Source organism: Pseudophryne corroboree, chromosome 10, assembly GCF_028390025.1.
Source record: "Pseudophryne corroboree isolate aPseCor3 chromosome 10, aPseCor3.hap2, whole genome shotgun sequence".
NCBI lineage: Eukaryota > Metazoa > Chordata > Amphibia > Anura > Myobatrachidae > Pseudophryne > Pseudophryne corroboree.
Window position 1 is genome coordinate 156,409,005 of NC_086453.1, and position 18,514 is coordinate 156,427,518.

Below are 18,514 nucleotides of genomic sequence, written 5' to 3' on the forward strand. Positions count from 1 at the left end.
GGCGCCCCCCCCCTGCGCCCTGCACCCATCAGTGCTGCTCTGTGTGTGTGTGACTGGGAGCAATGGAGCGCAGCTTACCGCTGCGTGCCTTACCTCATGAAGATCTGATGTCTTCTGCCGCCTAAGATGTCTTCTGCCTTCTCTATCCGGCTTCTATCTTCGGCATCTGTGAGGAGGACGGCGGTGCAGCTCCGGGACGAACCCCAGGTGAGACCTGTGTTCAGACTCCCTCTGGAGCTAATGGTGTCCAGTAGCCTTAGAAGCAGTGCCCAACTTGACAAGCCAGCTCTGCTTCTCTCTCCTCGGTCCCACGATGCAGGGAGCCTGTTGCCAACAGGACTCCCTGAAAATAAAAAACCTAACAAAATTATTTTTCCATAGAAAACTCTGGAGGGGTGTAGTACTGGTGACCGGCGGTCTCCTGACCGCCGGTCACCTTACCGACGCTGGGATCCCGGCGGGGAGGGACGAGTGCAGCAAGCCCCTTGCGGGCTGGTGGCGACCTGTGGTCGCCACGGGTTCTATTCCCACTCTATGGGTGTCGTGGACACCCACGACTGGAAATAGTCCCTGTTGGTCGGCATGCCGACCATCGGGATAGTGAGCCGTCGGGCTCACTGAGGAGGTCATGTGACTGTCGGTCAGCTGACCGGCGGTCACATGAATACCACCCCTCTGGAAAGCTCTCTGCAGTGCACCCATTCTCCTCTGGGCACAAGATCGAACTGAGGTCTGGAGGAGGGGCATAGAGGGAGGAGCCAGTGCACACCCAGAGTCAAAGTTCTTTTTAGGTGCCCTCTCTCCTGCGGAGCCTGTCTATACCCCATGGTCCTTACGGAGTCCCCAGCATCCTCTAGGACGTAAGAGAAATGTACGCAGTAACTGTGGGTAAAATATGCAAATGCCACAGCCGCCTGGATTTGTATGGAGACGCCCACTGGCTGCATATACAGATGAAGCGTCTGTCGCACATAAGTCAATTATTAAACATTTGAGAAGCATTATGGTCGTGAAGCATGGCTGCAAGCAGTAAGACGCCAGAGACATTTTAATGGTGTATGAGGCTGCAGTCTGAGACACGCCCCGGAAACAGTCCTGACACCCCAGTGTTTTTGCCACCACTTCCTGTAGCCTCCTCCAAATGGCCCCTGAAAATCACTGCGAATAAATCCTCACTGCGATTAAGACGCAAGAGCAACCAGCCAATAATCGCTCAACTGTATAAAAATTGGATTGGGTCCATTGCTGAATCGGGATCTATGTCAAGAGATTCAAGTCATCTATTTATGGCAATTCCAAATGCCATGATTACTCTAGCAATACAAGTTGGTATCAACATAGATGATTAACATAGTTGTGTGTCCAGTTTATGACACTTTAGGTGCACACACACTAGGCGATATTGTAAACAATATCGCTCATTTTTAGCCTCATGAGAGAGATTGTTTACAATATGGCCCAGTGTGTATGCTACGGGCGATGCCCGATGCGCGCTACACGGGGTTGTGTCGGCCGTACATGCAGTTCAATCTGACAATATCGTCAGAAGATGCGTGTTCAGGCCAGCCGTGGCACATCACTGTTCGAACTCGCTTGCAATATCACACAGTGTGTATGCACTATGTCGATGGTCCAGGAGAGGAAGGAAAACACTATGCGATATGGCTCATGGAGCGTATCACCTAGTGTGTACCCACCATTAGGGGCAGATGTACTGTACTAAGCCTTGAAGAGATAAAGTAAAGAGATAAACTAACAAAAAAACTGCTAATGTAATGTTACAAACTGAGGGGGTAGATGTATAAAGCAGTTTTAAGAGTAGAGAAGTGTTCCATGGCAACCAATCAGCTTTGAAGTAACATTTATCAAATGCACTCTTAATATATGTAGCAGCTGACTGGTTGCCATGGCATACCTCTCCACTTATCACTGCTTTATACACCTACCCCATAGCCTGTAACAAGGTAGTTAGGAGCTGATTAGCAGGTACTTTATCTCTCTCTGCAGCTTAGTACATCTGCCCCACCTCTGCATAGACTTTACTGCCTATAGGATGTACTGTTATATCATAGCCTACACAGTGGATAAAACAAAAAGCAGACTGCTGTATAATGTAGCTATAAAAAGGTATATCCTTTATAAAATACAGGCAGCTTTTTAGTCATCACAATGCTTCTAGGCACATGAAAAAGAGGACACAGGTGAAGTGAAAGGTGTTAAGAGCGTTCATAAAATGTGAAAGTGCTTCACTGGAAATACTGATCAAAGTATATATTGTTTATTGAACTTTTGGGGATGTTATTCAAGCAACAATGATCAAAAGCAAAACCACAAGCCATTAGCACTACTGCAACCAACAAGGACCTTTCAGAAAGGAACAATAGCCACTTTGCCAAATGAGGTTTCAACTCACCTCAATAGTGGGGTCATACTCATCAACAAAGTGGTTCTGTATGAGCTGGATGGTCAGAGCACTCTTGCCCACGCCTCCAGCACCGACCACAACAAGTTTATATTCAGTCATTTCACTTGCACAGATCCTGCCTGAAAAGAAAGGGGAAGATGATGAGCTCTTCGGTAAGCAACTAGATCCAGTGGGCCTGAATCCAAGACAGACAAAGTGGTGTCCATGCTTGCGTCTTTTGCCAGTTGCACGTTATGTAAATACTGCTACAAGCCCTTTCCTCGTGTATAGTCATGTGTCTGAATGAGTACTGAGACGTCCACTATGAGCATCTTTTAGACGCTGCAATCATGCTTTATAAGTCTTTAGACGCAAACATCAAAACTTTCATCAGCCCCAAGCTAGGTGCACTTTCTCCAGAGTATGACCTCCAAAGTGAGATTTAAATGAAAGGAAAAGAACAGAGCCAGATATCTTGATTAATGACAAATGGTAATATCCTATTACAGGCCATTTTCATCGGCTGAAAACGGACCCGCAATCATGCGAGAACGCACGGTTCCCATCTGTTATTGCGGCTCCAGCAGCCCGCTTATAGTGGATTATGCCTTGGGTGCTTGAGGCACCCGAACCATAATCCGCGATAAGAGCCAGTGGGGGGAAAGGGGGAGAGGGGGGGGGGGGGGGGGTGGAGAGGGGGAGAGGGGGGGGGGCGGAGGTGGAGAGGGGGGGGGGGAGGGGGAGAGGGGGGGGGCGGAGGTGGAGAGGGGGGGGGCGGAGGTGGAGAGGGGGGGGGCGGAGGTGGAGAGGGGGGGGGGCGAGGTGGAAAGAGAAGAGAGCGCTGCACTGGGGCTAACCGGATAGCCCCCAGCAATACAATTACCCGCGGTCAACGACAGTAAATTGGAACACCCCAAAATCAGATCCAACATGTTCTAAAGCAGCATTACCCCAAATCTGGTCCTCAGCTCATGTTTTAGGACAATGGAAACAGGTAGAATAATTAATAACCCAACCGAGTAGACCGTTTCCTGACAAAAATCCTGAAAATGTGAGCTGCTAGCAATGTGTTTAGAGAAGCCTTGTTTTATGTATAGTCACTGAAACCAAACATTTAAAAAGGAGACACCATTGTATTGGCACTGCTAAATGGCCAGAAAATCTAAATATTCTAGATTGCAAATACTAATCAGTGTTCTCCCTTGGGACTTTTAATGGGTACTCAACAGGACTTACAGACAGTGCTGGGCATAGTGGGCAGCAAAGGTGCACAGGAGGCAGACGGCAAGCACTGCTAATTCACAGCCTCCCCTCTTCTACCCAGAACCCAACAGGCAGTGAGTGGGAGGGTGCAGCGTAGCTGTGATGGGGTTCGGTCTGCCACAGATGCCTCCCAGCTTTGAATATACGTAATTATACAGAGGTGATGAAAAGGAGATCTATGGTAAAAACTTACCGTTGTTAAATCTTTCTGCGAGGTACACTGGGTTCCACAGGGATAACATTGGGGTGTAGAGTAGGATCTTGATCCGAGGCACCAACAGGCTAAAATCTTTGACTGTTCCCAAGATGCTCAGCGCCGCCTCCTCTATAACCCCGCCTACGTGCACAGGAGCCCAGTTTTGTTAACTAGTCCAATGTAGTAGCAGGTAAAAGAGACAACAGTTAGTAGCCGCGTACACCACATTCTCACGACAGTAGAAGGTATCAGCGGCTAATGACATACAAACCCAAAGAAGCAAAGTGCGTCAGGGTGGGCGCCCTGTGGAACCCAGTGTACCTCGCAGAAAGATTTAACGGAAAGTTTTTACCATAAATCTCCTTTTCTGCAGCGAGGTACACTGGGTTCCACAGGGATAACATCGGGGATGTCCTAAAGCAGTACGTCATGGGAGGGGACGCACTGTAGCGGGCACAAGAACCCAGCGTCCAAAGGAAGTATCCTAGGAGGTGGAAGTATCGAAGGCATAAAACCTTATGAACGTGTTCACTGAGGACCTCGGCGGGCCGCCCAAGAAGGTCCAACCGACCGAGTAGAATGGGCATTGATGGTAGCAGGAGCTGGAAGACCAGCCTGTACATAAGCTTGTGCTATCACCATTCTAATCCATCTGGCCACGGTCTGCTTATTCACAGGCCAGCCACGTTTGTGAAAACCAAAAAGTACAAAGAAAATCAGACTTCCTAACGGCGGCTGTCCTCGTCACATAGATATGTAAAGCACGTACCACAACCAAAGACCACTCTTTGGAGGACAAATCAGGAGAGATAAAGGCCGGAACCACAATGTCTTGGTTAAGGTGGAAAGAAGATACCACCTTAGGTAGATAACCAGGGCGTGTCCGAAGAACCACCCGGTCACGGTGAAAAATCAGAAAAGGTGACAGACAAGATAAGGCACCCAAATCTGAAACCTGTCTAGCAGACGCAATAGCCAACAGAAACAAAACCTTAAGAGTAAGGCACTTAAGGTCCGCAGCCTCATGCGGTTCAAACTGCGACTCTTGCAAGGCCTCCAGAACCACCAACATATCCCAAGGAGCCACAGGTGGGACATAGGGAGGTTGAATCCGCAAACGAACCCTGAGTGTATGTATTAACATCAGGCAGGGTTGCAATTTTTCTCTGAAACCATACCGACAAGGCAGAAATATGAACCTTGATGGAGGCCAGACGAAGGCGCAAGTCCTGGCCCCGTTGCAGGAAGGCCAATAGTTTGGCCATACTAAACTTGAAAGTGTCATGATTGTTAGATGGACACCAAGCAACGTAAGAATTCCAGACCCTATGATAAATCCGAGCTGAAGCCAGCTTACAGGCCTTCAACATGGTTTGAATAAACGCCTCAGAAACTCCTTTGGCCCTCAGAACTGAAGCTTCAAGAGCCACGCCGTCAAAGTCAGCCGGGCAAAATCCTGGTATACACAAGGGCACTGAACGAGGAGGTCTGGGCGTTGCGGAAGTAGAAGAGGACGCTCTATCGAGAGACCCTGTATGTCTGAGAACCAATGCTGTCTGGGCCACGCTAGAGTGATCAGAAGTAGGATTCCTCCTTCTTGCTTAAACTTTCTTATTACCCTGGGCAGAAGTGACACCGGAGGGAACACGTACGGCAGCTGAAAGTTCCATGGAATTGCCAGTGCGTCCACGAACACTGCTTTAGGATCCCTTGTCCTTGCTCCGAAGACCGGAACCTTGTGATTGTGTCGAGACGCCATCAGGTCTACATCTGGTAGACCCCACTTGTCCACTAGGAGTTGAAATACTTCTGGATGGAGGCTCCACTCTCCGGCGTGTACGTCCTAACGACTGAGGAAGTCCCCGCAGACTGGCATCCATCGTCAGAAGGACCCAGTTGGAGATCCAGAAGGGACGACCCCTGCTCAATCGATGGTCCTGTAGCCACCAGCTCAGTGACAGACGAACCTCCGGAGACAAGGAGATCCTGTGAGACCTGATTCGGTGAGGCAGGCAGTCCCACTTGGTAAGAATCAGCTTCTGCAGAGGACGGGAATGCAATTGAGCGTACTCTACCATGTCAAAAGCCAACACCATGAGGCCTAGTACTTGCATCGCCGAGTGTATCAACACTCGCAGGCGAGAGAGAAAGCATCGAATTCTCTCCTGAAGGTTCAGGACCTTCTCCTGAGACAAGAACAACCGTTGGTTGTGAGTGTCCAACAATGCCCTCAGGTGCACCATGCTCTGAGCAGGGACCAGGGATGATTTCTTCCAGTTGATGAGCCACCCGTGAGCGTGCAGAAACTGGACAGTCAGATCCAGATGAATTCAGGATCAGCAAGTCGTCCAGATACGGTAGGATCCTGACACCCTGACGGCGGAGTAAAGCCGTCATCACTGCCATGACCTTTGTGAATAATTGCGGAGCCGTGGTCAATCCAAAAGGTAAGGCCCAAAATTGATAATGGAGGTTGCCAATAGCAAACCGCAGGTATTGCTGGTGTGACATAGCAATGGGAATATGGAGGTAAGCATCCTGTATGTCCAGGGAAAACATATAATCCCCGGGCTCCAAAGCCAGAACAATGGAGCGAAGAGTTTCCATACGAAACTTGGAGACCCTCACAAATTTGTTCAAATTTGTTGAGGTTGAGAATGGGCTGGGAGGAACCATTCGGTTTCGGGACTAGGAACAGCGGTGAATAGTACCCCTTGCCTCTCTGAGCCAGAGGCACCAGCACTACCACTCCTGTGTCCATGAGGGACTGTACCACCAAATGAAGAATTTTTGCCTTCACCTGATCCGAATGGACGTTTGTCAGGCAAAATTGATGAGGGGGGACGATTCTTGAAGGATATGGCGTATCCGTGAGCGACGACTTCCCTTACCCAAGCGTCGGAAGTGGTCTTCAACCATACCAGGGTAAACCTTAGAAGTCGGCCTCCCACTCTGGGATGCCCCAGGGGGAGACCCGCCCGTCATGCAGTAGGCTTGTCTGATTTGGAAGCAGGCTGACGGGCAGCCCAGGCATGTTTAGGTTTGGGCTTCGTGGTTTTGGAAATGCGAGCCTGTTTCAGGTACACCTGACCCTTTGCTTTACCTGGGGGTCGAAAGGAAAGGAAAGAAAGGAAGTACTTTTAACCTTCGGGACCGAAGGAGCAGTACTAGGTAGACACGCAGTCTTAGCTGAAGCTAAGTCAGCAACAATCTTGTAGAGATCCTCTTTTCAGGGACTGCTGGAGCAGCCCTGCCTGTTAGTGTCCTGCACTGCAGGCACCAACATACAAACTGAGCTCCTGTGCACGGAGGCAGGGTTATAGAGGAGGCGGCGCTGAGCATCTTGGGAACAGTCAAAGCTTTTAGCCTGTTGGTGCCTCAGATCAAGATCCTACTCTACACCCCAATGTTATCCCTGTGGAACCCAGTGTACCCCGCCGCAGAAATGCAGATTAAAATAGGTCCAGTAGGGAAAAACTAGCAAACCCTAAAATGCTAAAGTTATTACCACTATGGTTGAGGTTTACATACATTTACTTTCTACACAAAGCAATATTTTCTATTAAAAATAATCTTTTAAAAAGGATAGTCCCTCTTTTATATATCATGAATTAGTAAACTAATTTACTGGATCCAAAACATGGTGTAAGAGTTTAGCCATGTTTAACTGTAATTAAAATATGCTCTTTCTGTAGCAAAGGATTTAGCCACTTAACTTGATGGTTGGTATGGAAGTTGAAATTATAGTAAAGTCACAATATCTTTCAGTACTTTCATTGCTAACTCAACCATACTGAAATGTGCAAAGATACCACGTGTGGCCAGCATTTCTGCAAATACAGTTAAAGGACAATGGTATATCAAACAGTATTCCATGCCAGAGGACAGCACACATGGCTAGCTGTCTCACTGGTCGGGTGACTGGAATGACCAATGATAGTGGAGGAGGATAACAGAGGTACAAGGTTTGTTAACAACTCCAACAGTATTGTGCAACTGGAACCCTGAAAGTCTATAAAGCATGTTAATTGATGTCTGGATCGAAGTGACTTGTTGGCTATTGCACAACTGGTCACATGCGCGTAGCCACAGTAACATAAAACTGAACTTGTGTGTGCGTCCTATGATCTCTCTAGCTCCCTGCTTCTTTACTTACAGCAGGACATGCACATAGAGAAATAAACAGATAAATGGATTACTTTAAAATGCTTTTAAAAAAGACGGCGCACTCGAGATACAATGTAGCACATAAGCGCTCCATTGTATCCAATGGTGGGAATTTTGCGTCAGCGGTTGAGGTAACTCGCGGTCAACGGCTGACCGCAAAGTTCCCACCATTGAATATAATGGAGCGCCTATGTGCTATGCGCCGCCTGACAGCTCAGACGCGCACAGCCAATCAGGAGAGTGCCACGACGTGGCGCTCCCTGATTGGTTGAAGGGACCGCTTTGACAGCAGTCACGGGGGGTCCCAGCAGTCAGGGAAAGGGGTCCCATGTGTAAACATGGGACCCCTTTCAGTGCGTGGTCCGGGTTTTGCGTTTTATTATTTTGCAAAGTACGTGGATTACAAACTCTGAAGAGGACCGATCTACACAGGATTGTTGTGAGTATAATTTTATTTACAGGTAACCCGTGGATTCTACTGGTGAAGAGGACCGAGCCTCGTGTCAACATAGGTAAGTATGTGTGTGTCGGTGTGCATGTATATAATAAAGTTGTACTGTCACGGTGTGCATGTACTGTTTTTATTTGGGTATTTTTTTGTAGTAGAACTACAGGTACCAGCGGGCCCGTTTCCCCCTCACATGCTGGTACTTGTGGTTCTCCAAGTACCAGCTTGCGGGGGAGGCTTGCTGGGACTTGGAATCCTGCTACAAAAAACAATATTCTTTTTTTGACACTTAGCTATCAGCCTCAAATCCGCCGCCCCTGGATTGGGGGGGGGTTGGGTGAGACAGCCTCGGGCTTCACCCCTGGCCCTTGGGTGGCTGGAGGGGGGGGGACCCCGGCCAGGGGTGACTAGTTGGGGATTTAATGCCACGGCCGCAGGGACTGGTATAAAAGTGTCCCCCGACTGTGGCATTATCTCTCTAGCTAGTGGAGCCTGGTGCTGTTGTGAAAAATACGGGGGACTCCTACGTCTTTTGTCCCCCGTATTTTTTGCACCAGGACCGGACGCAGAGCCCGATGCTAGTTTTTAAAATACGGGGGGATCCCCTGTCATTTCCCCCCCCCCGTATTTTTACAACCAGGACCGGCTAAAAGAGCCCGAGGCTGGTTATGCTTAGGAGGGGGGAGCCCACGCATTTTTTTTGAGGATTTTTAACCCATTCCCACCCCTTCCCACTGAAAAACATGCTCTGATCTCTCCATATTATTTCAGTCAGTGAAAAAAAAATATATATTATTTTAAAAAAATATATTAAATAATAGTTGTGGCTCCTAAATAGACAAACCAAGTAGATAATCCTTTCTAATATAAATAGATAAGCTATTAGCAATAAAAATTAAAAAAAAACAAAAAAAAACATGTTTTTAAAAAATTTTATTAGATCATGCCAGCAAAATGAGGCGGACTGAAATTGACGAAATGACTGTCGAAAAGCACTGTTGTCGAATTGACATTCTTCAATTGAATATACTTTTGTCGAAAAGCCGCATTTTTACCATTGCAGACATGTCGAATTTGACAAATGTGGAATTGCAAAAAGTCGAATCTGAAACGGCAGTTTTTGTGTCGAAAAGTACTGTATTGCATTGTCGAATTCGTTTTTTTTTGTCGAAAATGCCCCGTTTTTCGACATTTGCGGCAATTCAACCGCAATTGCATATGGCCCTAAGTCTTTCCTCATAATCCAGTGCCTCTAACCCCTTAACCAGTTTGGTGGCTCGCCTCTGAACCCTTTCGAGTTCCAAGATCTTTTTTATAGTGAGGTGCCCAGAACTTTACACAATATTCCAGGTGTGGCCGCACCAATGATTTATACAGTGGCAGGATTACACTCTCATCCCTTGTCTCCATTCCCCGTTTAATGCATGCTAACACCTTATTTGCTTTTGTTGCTGCATTTTGACATTGCGTACTGCTACCAAGTTTATTGTCGATGAGCACTCCCAAATCTTTTTCAACTACTGTTATCCCTACATTTTCCCCATTTGGTTTATAGGCTGTCTGACTGTTCTTAGTCTCAAAGTGCATAACTTTACATTTGTCTGTATTGAACCTAATTCTCCATTTATCTGCCCAGACCTCAAGTCTAGATAAGTCATTCTGTAGAGACTCAACATCCTTGTCTGAATTACTCTACATAGCTTAGTATCATCTGCAAAAATGGATACTGTGCTTTCCAGGCCCACTTCTAGGTCATTAAAGAATATGTTAAACAACAATGGTCCGAGTACTGAACCCTGTGGTATTCCACTGAGCACTGAAGCCCATTCATCCCAACTCGCTGTTCCCTATTGAACAGCTAATTCACCCAAGTACAAATAGTGTCCCCTATCCCAAGCTCCCTTAATTTGAGAATTAGTCTCTTATGTGGAACTTTGTCAAAGGCCTTAGCGAAGTCCAAAAAGATCACATCCACTGCATGACCCTGATCAATATCGCTCTCTTTCACAAAACCATGCTGATTACTAATAATAACCTTGGAGGTATCCAAGTACTCAAGTATGCTGTCCCTTAATATACCTTCTAGTAATTTTCTTACTATAGATGTCAAGCTTACCGGTCTATACTTACCGGGGTGAGTTATAATACCCTTTTTAAATACTGGCACTATCTCTGCTATACGCCAGTCATTTGGTATCGTTTCTGATGTGACTCTCTGAAAATCAAATATAGGGGTCTCGATATCTCTACATTAAGTTCCATAAGAACCCTGGGGTGGAGTCCATCCGGCCCCGGAGATTTATTTAATTTTACTTAGTCTCTCCCAGACTACATCCTCTTTTAACCAAGTACCTAGCATCAGGTCGTTTTCGTAGCTTATGTTATGCTCTACTATTATATAAGAATTTATTAAATAAATCCGCTTTATCCCTATCATTAATCAAGACATCCAACTCGCCCTTTAAAGGCCCAATATTCTCCCTTTTTAACCTTTTTCCGTTTATGTAGTTAAATAACTTTTTGGGGTTATACTCTCCTTTGTGATTTGTTTTTTGTTTTCTACTTTTGCTGCTCTGATTTCTTTTTTGCATTTTTTTGTTACATTCCTTGTAGAACTGGAATGATTTCACCGTTCTGTCATACTTAAATGCTTTGAAAGCACGCCTTTTATCCATTTGTTCCTTGACCCTCCTATTAAGCCACATCGATTTGAATTTCCTACTCCTGTTTTTGTTGACTATGGGAATATACAAATGAGTGTACTTATTGAGCGTAGTTGTAAAAACATCCCACATTTCAGCAGTATTCTTACCATGCAATACAATTTCCCAATTGATGTCCCTCATTGCTTGTTTCAAGCAATATGAAATTAGCTTTCTTAAGGTTAAAAGTTTGTTAGACCCTTATATTGTTGTTTTTGGAAGCGGATATCGAATGTGATCATATTGTGATCACTATTTCCTGGGGTCTCCCCTACTTTAGTATTTGATATGATTTCCTCATTATTAGTTAGTACTAGGTCTAGTATAGCCCTAAGCCTAGTTGTTTCCCCGATTACCTGGGACAAGTAGTGATCTTTTAGCATGTTTAAGAACCTATTACCCCTAGTTGTATTTACCAATTCGGTGTTCCAGTTTATGTCCGGGTACTTAAAGTCCCCAACAATAACGACGTCCCCCATACCTGCAGCTTTGTCGATTTGCTGCCAGAGTAGTAATTCGTCCAACACACTAATATCTGGCGGTTTATAGCATGTCCCTATTAGAAGTTTCTTTGTATCTTTACCCCACTCGAAATATCAACCCACAATGACTCCACGTTATCTCCAGTCCCCTCGTATATGACTTCCTTTAAATACGGTTTTAAGAAAGGCTTAACCTATAGACAAACACCCCCTCCGTTTTTATTAGCCCTATGTCTCCTGAAGAGGGTGAACCCCTCCATGTTTACCGCCCAGTCGTGTGAATCGTCCCACCATGTCTCTGTAATGCCCATCATATTGGTCATTAAGTGCAATTGTTTCTAATTCCCCCATCTTACTTGTTAAGGCTTCTTGCATTTGTAATCATACACTTAAGTTTGGTAATTCCATGATCGTGAGTTTTGTTGTGGATAACATTCCCTTAAGAATCTGAGTTTTCCTTAAATTACCATCGCTGACTATTTTTCTCCTTCCCCCCTCTCCATCCTCATTATACTTTATACATCCCATTTTTCTTCGCTCTCTAGTTGTCCCACTTATTCTTTCTAATCCCTCCCCCCCCAGGCACCTAGTTTAAAATCTACTCCAACCTTCTAACCATCCTTCCCCCCAGCACCGCTACCCCCTCCTCATTCAGGTGCAATCCATCGCAACAAAATAAGATAGGGCCTGACTGAGAAGTCTGCCCAGTGTTCAAAGAACACAAACCCCACTTTACTGCACCAGTCCCTGAGCCACACATTTACCTCCCTAATCTAGAAAAAAAGGAAGAGAAAGAGAGGCGCCCGTGACTTACAACCTCGGTGAACTTCCTGGTGCCGCACAATGTGGAAAAATGGGGATGCTGCCAACCCCCAAAAAACCAATAACAAGAAAAAAAGAACCAAAGTGTGCGCAAAAGGAAGAGCCAATCAAAAAACAATAATATTTGGATTAATTATTTTTTTTTTATTAAATATTTATTTAATTGTAGTTAATACCAAATATAAAAATAAATTAACTATAAATATAATCCTTAGAGTGACCACAATAAGATATTAAAAAATGTTATTAAAATGAATAAAACACAATCATGAAATATATAACCATCTAATTGATTTCTCATATATGGTTAGTATTCCAAAAAAACAATAATGGATACAAATGTATCAAATCCTGAAGAATAAATGGCATTCACATCAGCGGGCGTACGAGGTTAGGAGCTAATTAGCCGCACAAGACTTTTGAATACATGTATAACGGATAATCATTACCAGTTTAGATCGTTATTGGAAGAATTTTGAGTCCTTATTGTTGATTCAATTCCATGCTATCCTAAATGCAATACATCTTCCATTTATCTACTCTATTGATCTTGGATAAATTTTTGTTTGTGCACAATATAATAATTATTAATTAAGGCTGGCCAGCCAGTGTGGACTTTTTAGTCCATTCATTAATATTTTTCTGCATTATTGTGATCTAACTATGCATCCAAAGTGACACAGTATTACCTGTTTTAGGAACCATTTATTCTTCAGGATTTGATACATTTGTATCCATTATTGGTCTTTTGGAATACTAACCATATATGAGAAATCAATTAGATGGTTATATATTTCATGATTGTGTTGTTTTATTCATTTTAATAACATTTTTAATATCTTATTGTGGTCACTCTAAGGATTATATTTATAGTTAATTTATTTTTATATTTGGTATTAACTACAATTAAATAAATATTTAATAATAAAAAAATAATTAATCCAAATATTATTGTTTTTTGATTGGCTCTTCCTTTTGCGCACACTTTGGTTCTTTTTTCTTGTTAGCTCCCTAATCTCCCTCTACCTCCCTCGACTAGCACATGGCACAGGTAATATTTCAGAGATTACCTTAGATGTCCTTGCCTTTAATTTTTAGCCTAGGTCCCTGTAATCTATCTTAAGGGCATACCACCTATCAGTAACTTTGTTGTTGGTGCCAACATGCACCAAGACCGCTGGGTCGTTCCCAGCCCCTCCCAACAATATTTCTACCCAGTCCGCAATGTGCCGTACCACAGCACCCGGGAGACAACAGACTGTACGGCGATCACGGTCCCGGTAGCAGATTGCCCTGTCTGTTCTCCTGATAATAGAATCCCCTACCACCACAATCTGACTAGGTACCTTGCTTTCTTTTGTTCCCTTTGTCCTGGAGGGACCACTCCTCCGGTTGCTAGAGGGAACGGTCTCCTCCAGTGCCGTCATTTCCTCACTGTCCTCCCCAGAATCTTCTGCCAAACCCCAATAAATTTGCCCGATTGGACGATCGAGATGTCCTGTCTCCCCCTCTTCTTCCGTCTAACCGTGACCTAGCTAGCTATCCTTGTCTACCAGTGGCCCCCCTTGTCTACCGGGCTATCCTTGTCTACCGGTGGCTCCCCTGCAACTCCTCCACCGTTCTATCTAAGCTCTGCTCGAGATTGTGAATCTCCCTCAGTCGCGTAACGGTTTGCTTTAGATCAGTTACCTGGGCTTCCAGGGCAACCGTTCGCATACACCTCGCACAGATGTATTCACACTGGGTCGGTTGCTCCAGGTGCGGATACATCTAACCCAACATACACTGAGTGAGATCGTCAATAACTGCCACCCCCATTTTGTTTAAGGAAAAAAAAAAACCTCCTCCTCTAACTCCCTGTACCTTTAGAAAAACAACACAGTACAATACAATGATACAGACTATGGGGTGGTCTTCAGGTTGCCGACTGTCGGGATCCCGGCGCCGGAATCCCGACAGCCAGCATACCGACAGTTTTTCTTCTCCGTGGGAGTCCACGCCCCCCCCCCCCCTGGAGGGAGAATAAATAGCGTAGCGCGCCACCGTGCCCGCAGCGTGGCGAGCGCAGCGAGCCCACAAGGGTCTAATTTGCGCTCGCCACGCTGTCGGTATGTCGGCGGTCGGGCTTCCGGCGCCGGTATGCCGGTCGCCGGGAGCCCGGCCGCCGGCCTACCATACCACACCACACCCAGACTATGCAATACAATACATACAGTACAGACTATGCTACACAATACGATACTATAGCCTAGCTGTGGAGAGAAACTATTTTGGGTGGGGTGTATTCAAACTGAAATCTAAACTGCAGTGTAAAAATAAAGCAGACAGTATTTAACCTGCACAGAAACAAATTAACCCACCCAAATCTAACTCTCTGCAAATGTTATATCTGCCACACCTGCAGTGCACATGGTTTTGCCCAACTAAAAAATTTGATGCTGCAATCAACTCTGAATTACCCCATGTGTATGCCCTTGCGATGCTAACGCACGATTCCGCGGGATCGGCATCGCAAGGAAATATAGTGTGTACAGGCAGGGTCTTAGAATCAAGATAATCAGCACGACCACATTTAAATAGATAATATGCTGTTGAACAAAAATATTACAACCTGCTTAACGTGATATTGCTCATCCCCGAGCCTTCAAAACAGTTCTTACCCACCTAGGCACATGGGCTTCCTCAAACAGTACATGCAGAACACATTATCCTGCAGAAAATAAAGCGCTATTGTACAACGTACCTTTGTTAACTCTTTCTTCCACAGGGTTAACCTTAGGTATGGCTCTTCAGTTTAGTTAACAAGCCCAAAGCAGGAGCTGGGGAGAGGAGAGGAGGGAAGGAAGAACTATACACAGACAACAGTCACACTCTTATAGACGAGAAGGGAACTGGTGACCGGAAAAGTAACACATTGAAGCTTGGTGCGCCCTGCGAATCCCATGGACCTTGAGGATAAAGGGTAAACGATAGCAAGTTTTCCCATAACTTTTCTTTTTCGGGGTTAATAGTCTCAACAGGGTAAATCTTGGGAATGTCCTAAAGCAGTTGTAATAGGGAGGGTACGCTCCTAAGCTGAAAGAAGGACATTGCGGCCAAATGTAGCATCCTGAGAGGCAAACGTATAAAGGCATAGAACCTAAGAAACATGTGCAGTAGACCACATAGTAGCCTGCAGAGTTGTTCAGCAGACGTGCCACGGCAGGCTGCCCACGAAGAACCCACAGAGGAAATAGAGTGAACAGAGATTGTACTTAGCACAGGAAGATAAGTCTGCATGTAAGCCTGTGAGATGGTCATGCGGACCCAACGTGCCAACGTTTGTTTAGTGGCTGGCCAGCCCCGCTTGTGGAATCCATAGAGTTTGAGTAAGGAATCTTTTCTCCTACTGGAAATAGTATGGTCCGCGTAGATACTGACAGCACCGACCACATCCAACCAAGCATCCTCGTGACAGACCCGGCTCCTGGAAGGCCAGTGCCACAATGGGTAGGTTAATATCGAATTTAGACATTATCTTAGGTAGGTATCCACGTTTAGTCTGTAGAAGCGCCTGGTCCTGGTGAAATACCAATAAGGGGGAGCAACAAAAGAGCTTAAAAAAGTTAAACTCTTCGGGCTGAAGCGATGGCCAGTAGGTAGATAGTCTTCTTGGTTAACCATTTGAGGTCCACCGTTTCAAAAGGAGTCTGTTGTAAGGCCCGAAGAACCAAGGACAAATCCCATGGAGCAACTGGTGGGACAAATGGAGGCTGTATCTGGAGTACCCCCTAGAGGAAGGTACGCATATCTGGCAAGGGAGTCAGTATCATCTGTAACCAGACCTGGACCTTCTAGGCCGTCTGTAAAAAGGCTAACAGCCTAGGTATCATGAGAACTTTAGGATCGTAGTTACGATGAGCACACTACTGAAAGTAGGAGTGTCAGATCCTGTAAAAAGGAAATTTATGGTAAGAACCTACGCTTGTTAAATCTTTCTGCGAGGTACACTGGATTCCACAGGGAATAACATTGGGGTGTAGAGTAGGATCTTGATCCGAGACACCAACAGGCTAAAAGCTTCGACTGTTCCCAAGATGCTACGATACGACTCCTCTATAACCCCGCCTCCGTGCACAGGACCGCAGTTTTGTTAACTAGTCCAATGCAGTAGCAGGTAAAATACGACAATAGTTAGTAGCCACAGACACCACATTCTCACGACAGGAGAAGCTATCAGCGGCTAATGCCATACCAACCCAAAGAAGCTAAAGTGCGTCAGGGTGGGTGCCCTGTGGAATCCAGTGTACCGCGCAGAAAGATTTAACATCGGTAAGTTCTTACCATAAATCTCCTTTTCTGCAGCGGGGTACACTGGTATTCCACAGGGAACAATATTGGGGATGTGCTAAAGCAGTTCTTTATGGGAGGGGACGCAGTGTAGAGGAAACAAAAACTTGGCGTCCAAAAGGAGGCATCATAGGAGGCGGAGGTATCGAAGGCATGGAACCTTATGAACGCGTTCACTGAGGACCACGTAGCCGTCTTGCACAATTGGTCAAGGGTCGCACCACGGCTGGCCGCCCAAGAAGGTCCAACCGACCGAGTAGAATGGGCTTTGATGGTAGCAGAAGCTGGAAGGAAAGCATGTACATAAGCATGTGCAATCACCATTCTAATCCATCTGGCCAAGATCTGCTTGTTAGCAGGCCAGCCACGTTTGTGAAAACCAAAAACAGTACAAAGAGAGAATCAGACTTCCTAACGGAGGCTGTCCTCTTCACATAGATATGGAGAGCCTGTACCACATGCAAAGACCGCTCTTTGGAGGATAAATCCAGAGAGACAAAGGACGATACCACAAACTCTTGGTTAAGGTGGAAAGAAGACACCACCTTAGGTAAATAACTAGGGCGCGTTCGAAGAACCACCCGGTCACGATGAAAAATCAGATAGGGGGACCTACAAGACAGACACCCAAGTCTCATACCAGTCTAGTAGTGGCAATAGCCAGCAGAAACAAGACCTTGAGGGAAAAACTTAAGGTCCGCAGATTCAAGAGGTTCAAACGGAGACTCTTGCAAAGCCTCCAGAACCACCGACAAATCCCAAGGAGACATAGGTGGGACATAGGGAGGTTGAATCCGGAAACCCTGAGTGGCAATTTTCCTCTGAAACCATACCGAGAAGGTAGAAATATGAACCATAAGGGAGGCCAGCCGAAGGCCCAAGTCTAGTCCCTGTTCCAATTCCTAAGACTGCGTCGCTCATTGGTCTGAACGACTATAGGCAGATTGCTCTCACTTCACCAATCATGAAATGTTTTGAGAGAATTGTCTTGGTCCATCTAAAAAGTGTCATCCCATCGGGATTTGACCCTAATAAGTTTGCCTATCGGTCGAACAGATCAACTGAAGATGCAGCTCTTATGGTGCTTCACACGGTACTTTGACATCTGGAAAATAGAGACACTCATGCTAGATTGTTATTTGTGGATTATAGTTCCGCCTTTAACACGGTAGTGCCGGCCGTGTTAGTAAAAAAGCTTTTAAAGATAGGATATGATACGGCCATATGTAATTGGCTGTTGGATTTCCTGACAGATCGCACGCAGACAGTCAGACTGGGCCCTGATCCGTCTTCAGAACTGGTGTTAAATGTAGGAGTTCCGCAGGGTTGTGTTTTAAGTCCATTTTTATATTCTTTGTATACTTCTGACTGAGAGTCTAATTTGGAGACAATCTCTGTGATTAAGTTTGCGGATGATACCACTCTGGTAGGTTTGATAACCGGTGGAGATGAGAGCAGTTATAGAGAGGAAGTGAGAAGGCTCGCTGAGTATGGGGTAAAAAACAGACCTGTTATTAAACAGTAAGAAAACTAAGGAGGTTGTGATAGATTTTAGGAAATCTAAAAAAAAAAAACCTAGCATCTGTCCAATGATTTTGAATGTTGAGGAGGTGGAAAGGGTCACCGATGTGAAATTTTTGGGGATCAAATTCACAGAGGATTTATCATGGTCCTTGCATATCACGTCTGTGGTCTGCAGCA

The 18,514-nt window shown here is 45.5% G+C and overlaps 1 protein-coding gene across 1 annotated transcript in view; it reads right to left on the minus strand.

The window, feature by feature from the left end:
• LOC134966282 (GTPase HRas) overlaps window positions 1-18,514 on the minus strand; it is a 129,849-nt gene that overhangs the window by 67,539 nt on the left and 43,796 nt on the right. Inside the window, exon 2 of the mRNA XM_063942894.1 lies at window positions 2,414-2,544. Coding sequence (XP_063798964.1) covers window positions 2,414-2,524 — 111 coding nt within the window. The 5' untranslated portion in view covers window positions 2,525-2,544. The remainder of the gene's footprint in view (window positions 1-2,413; window positions 2,545-18,514) is intronic.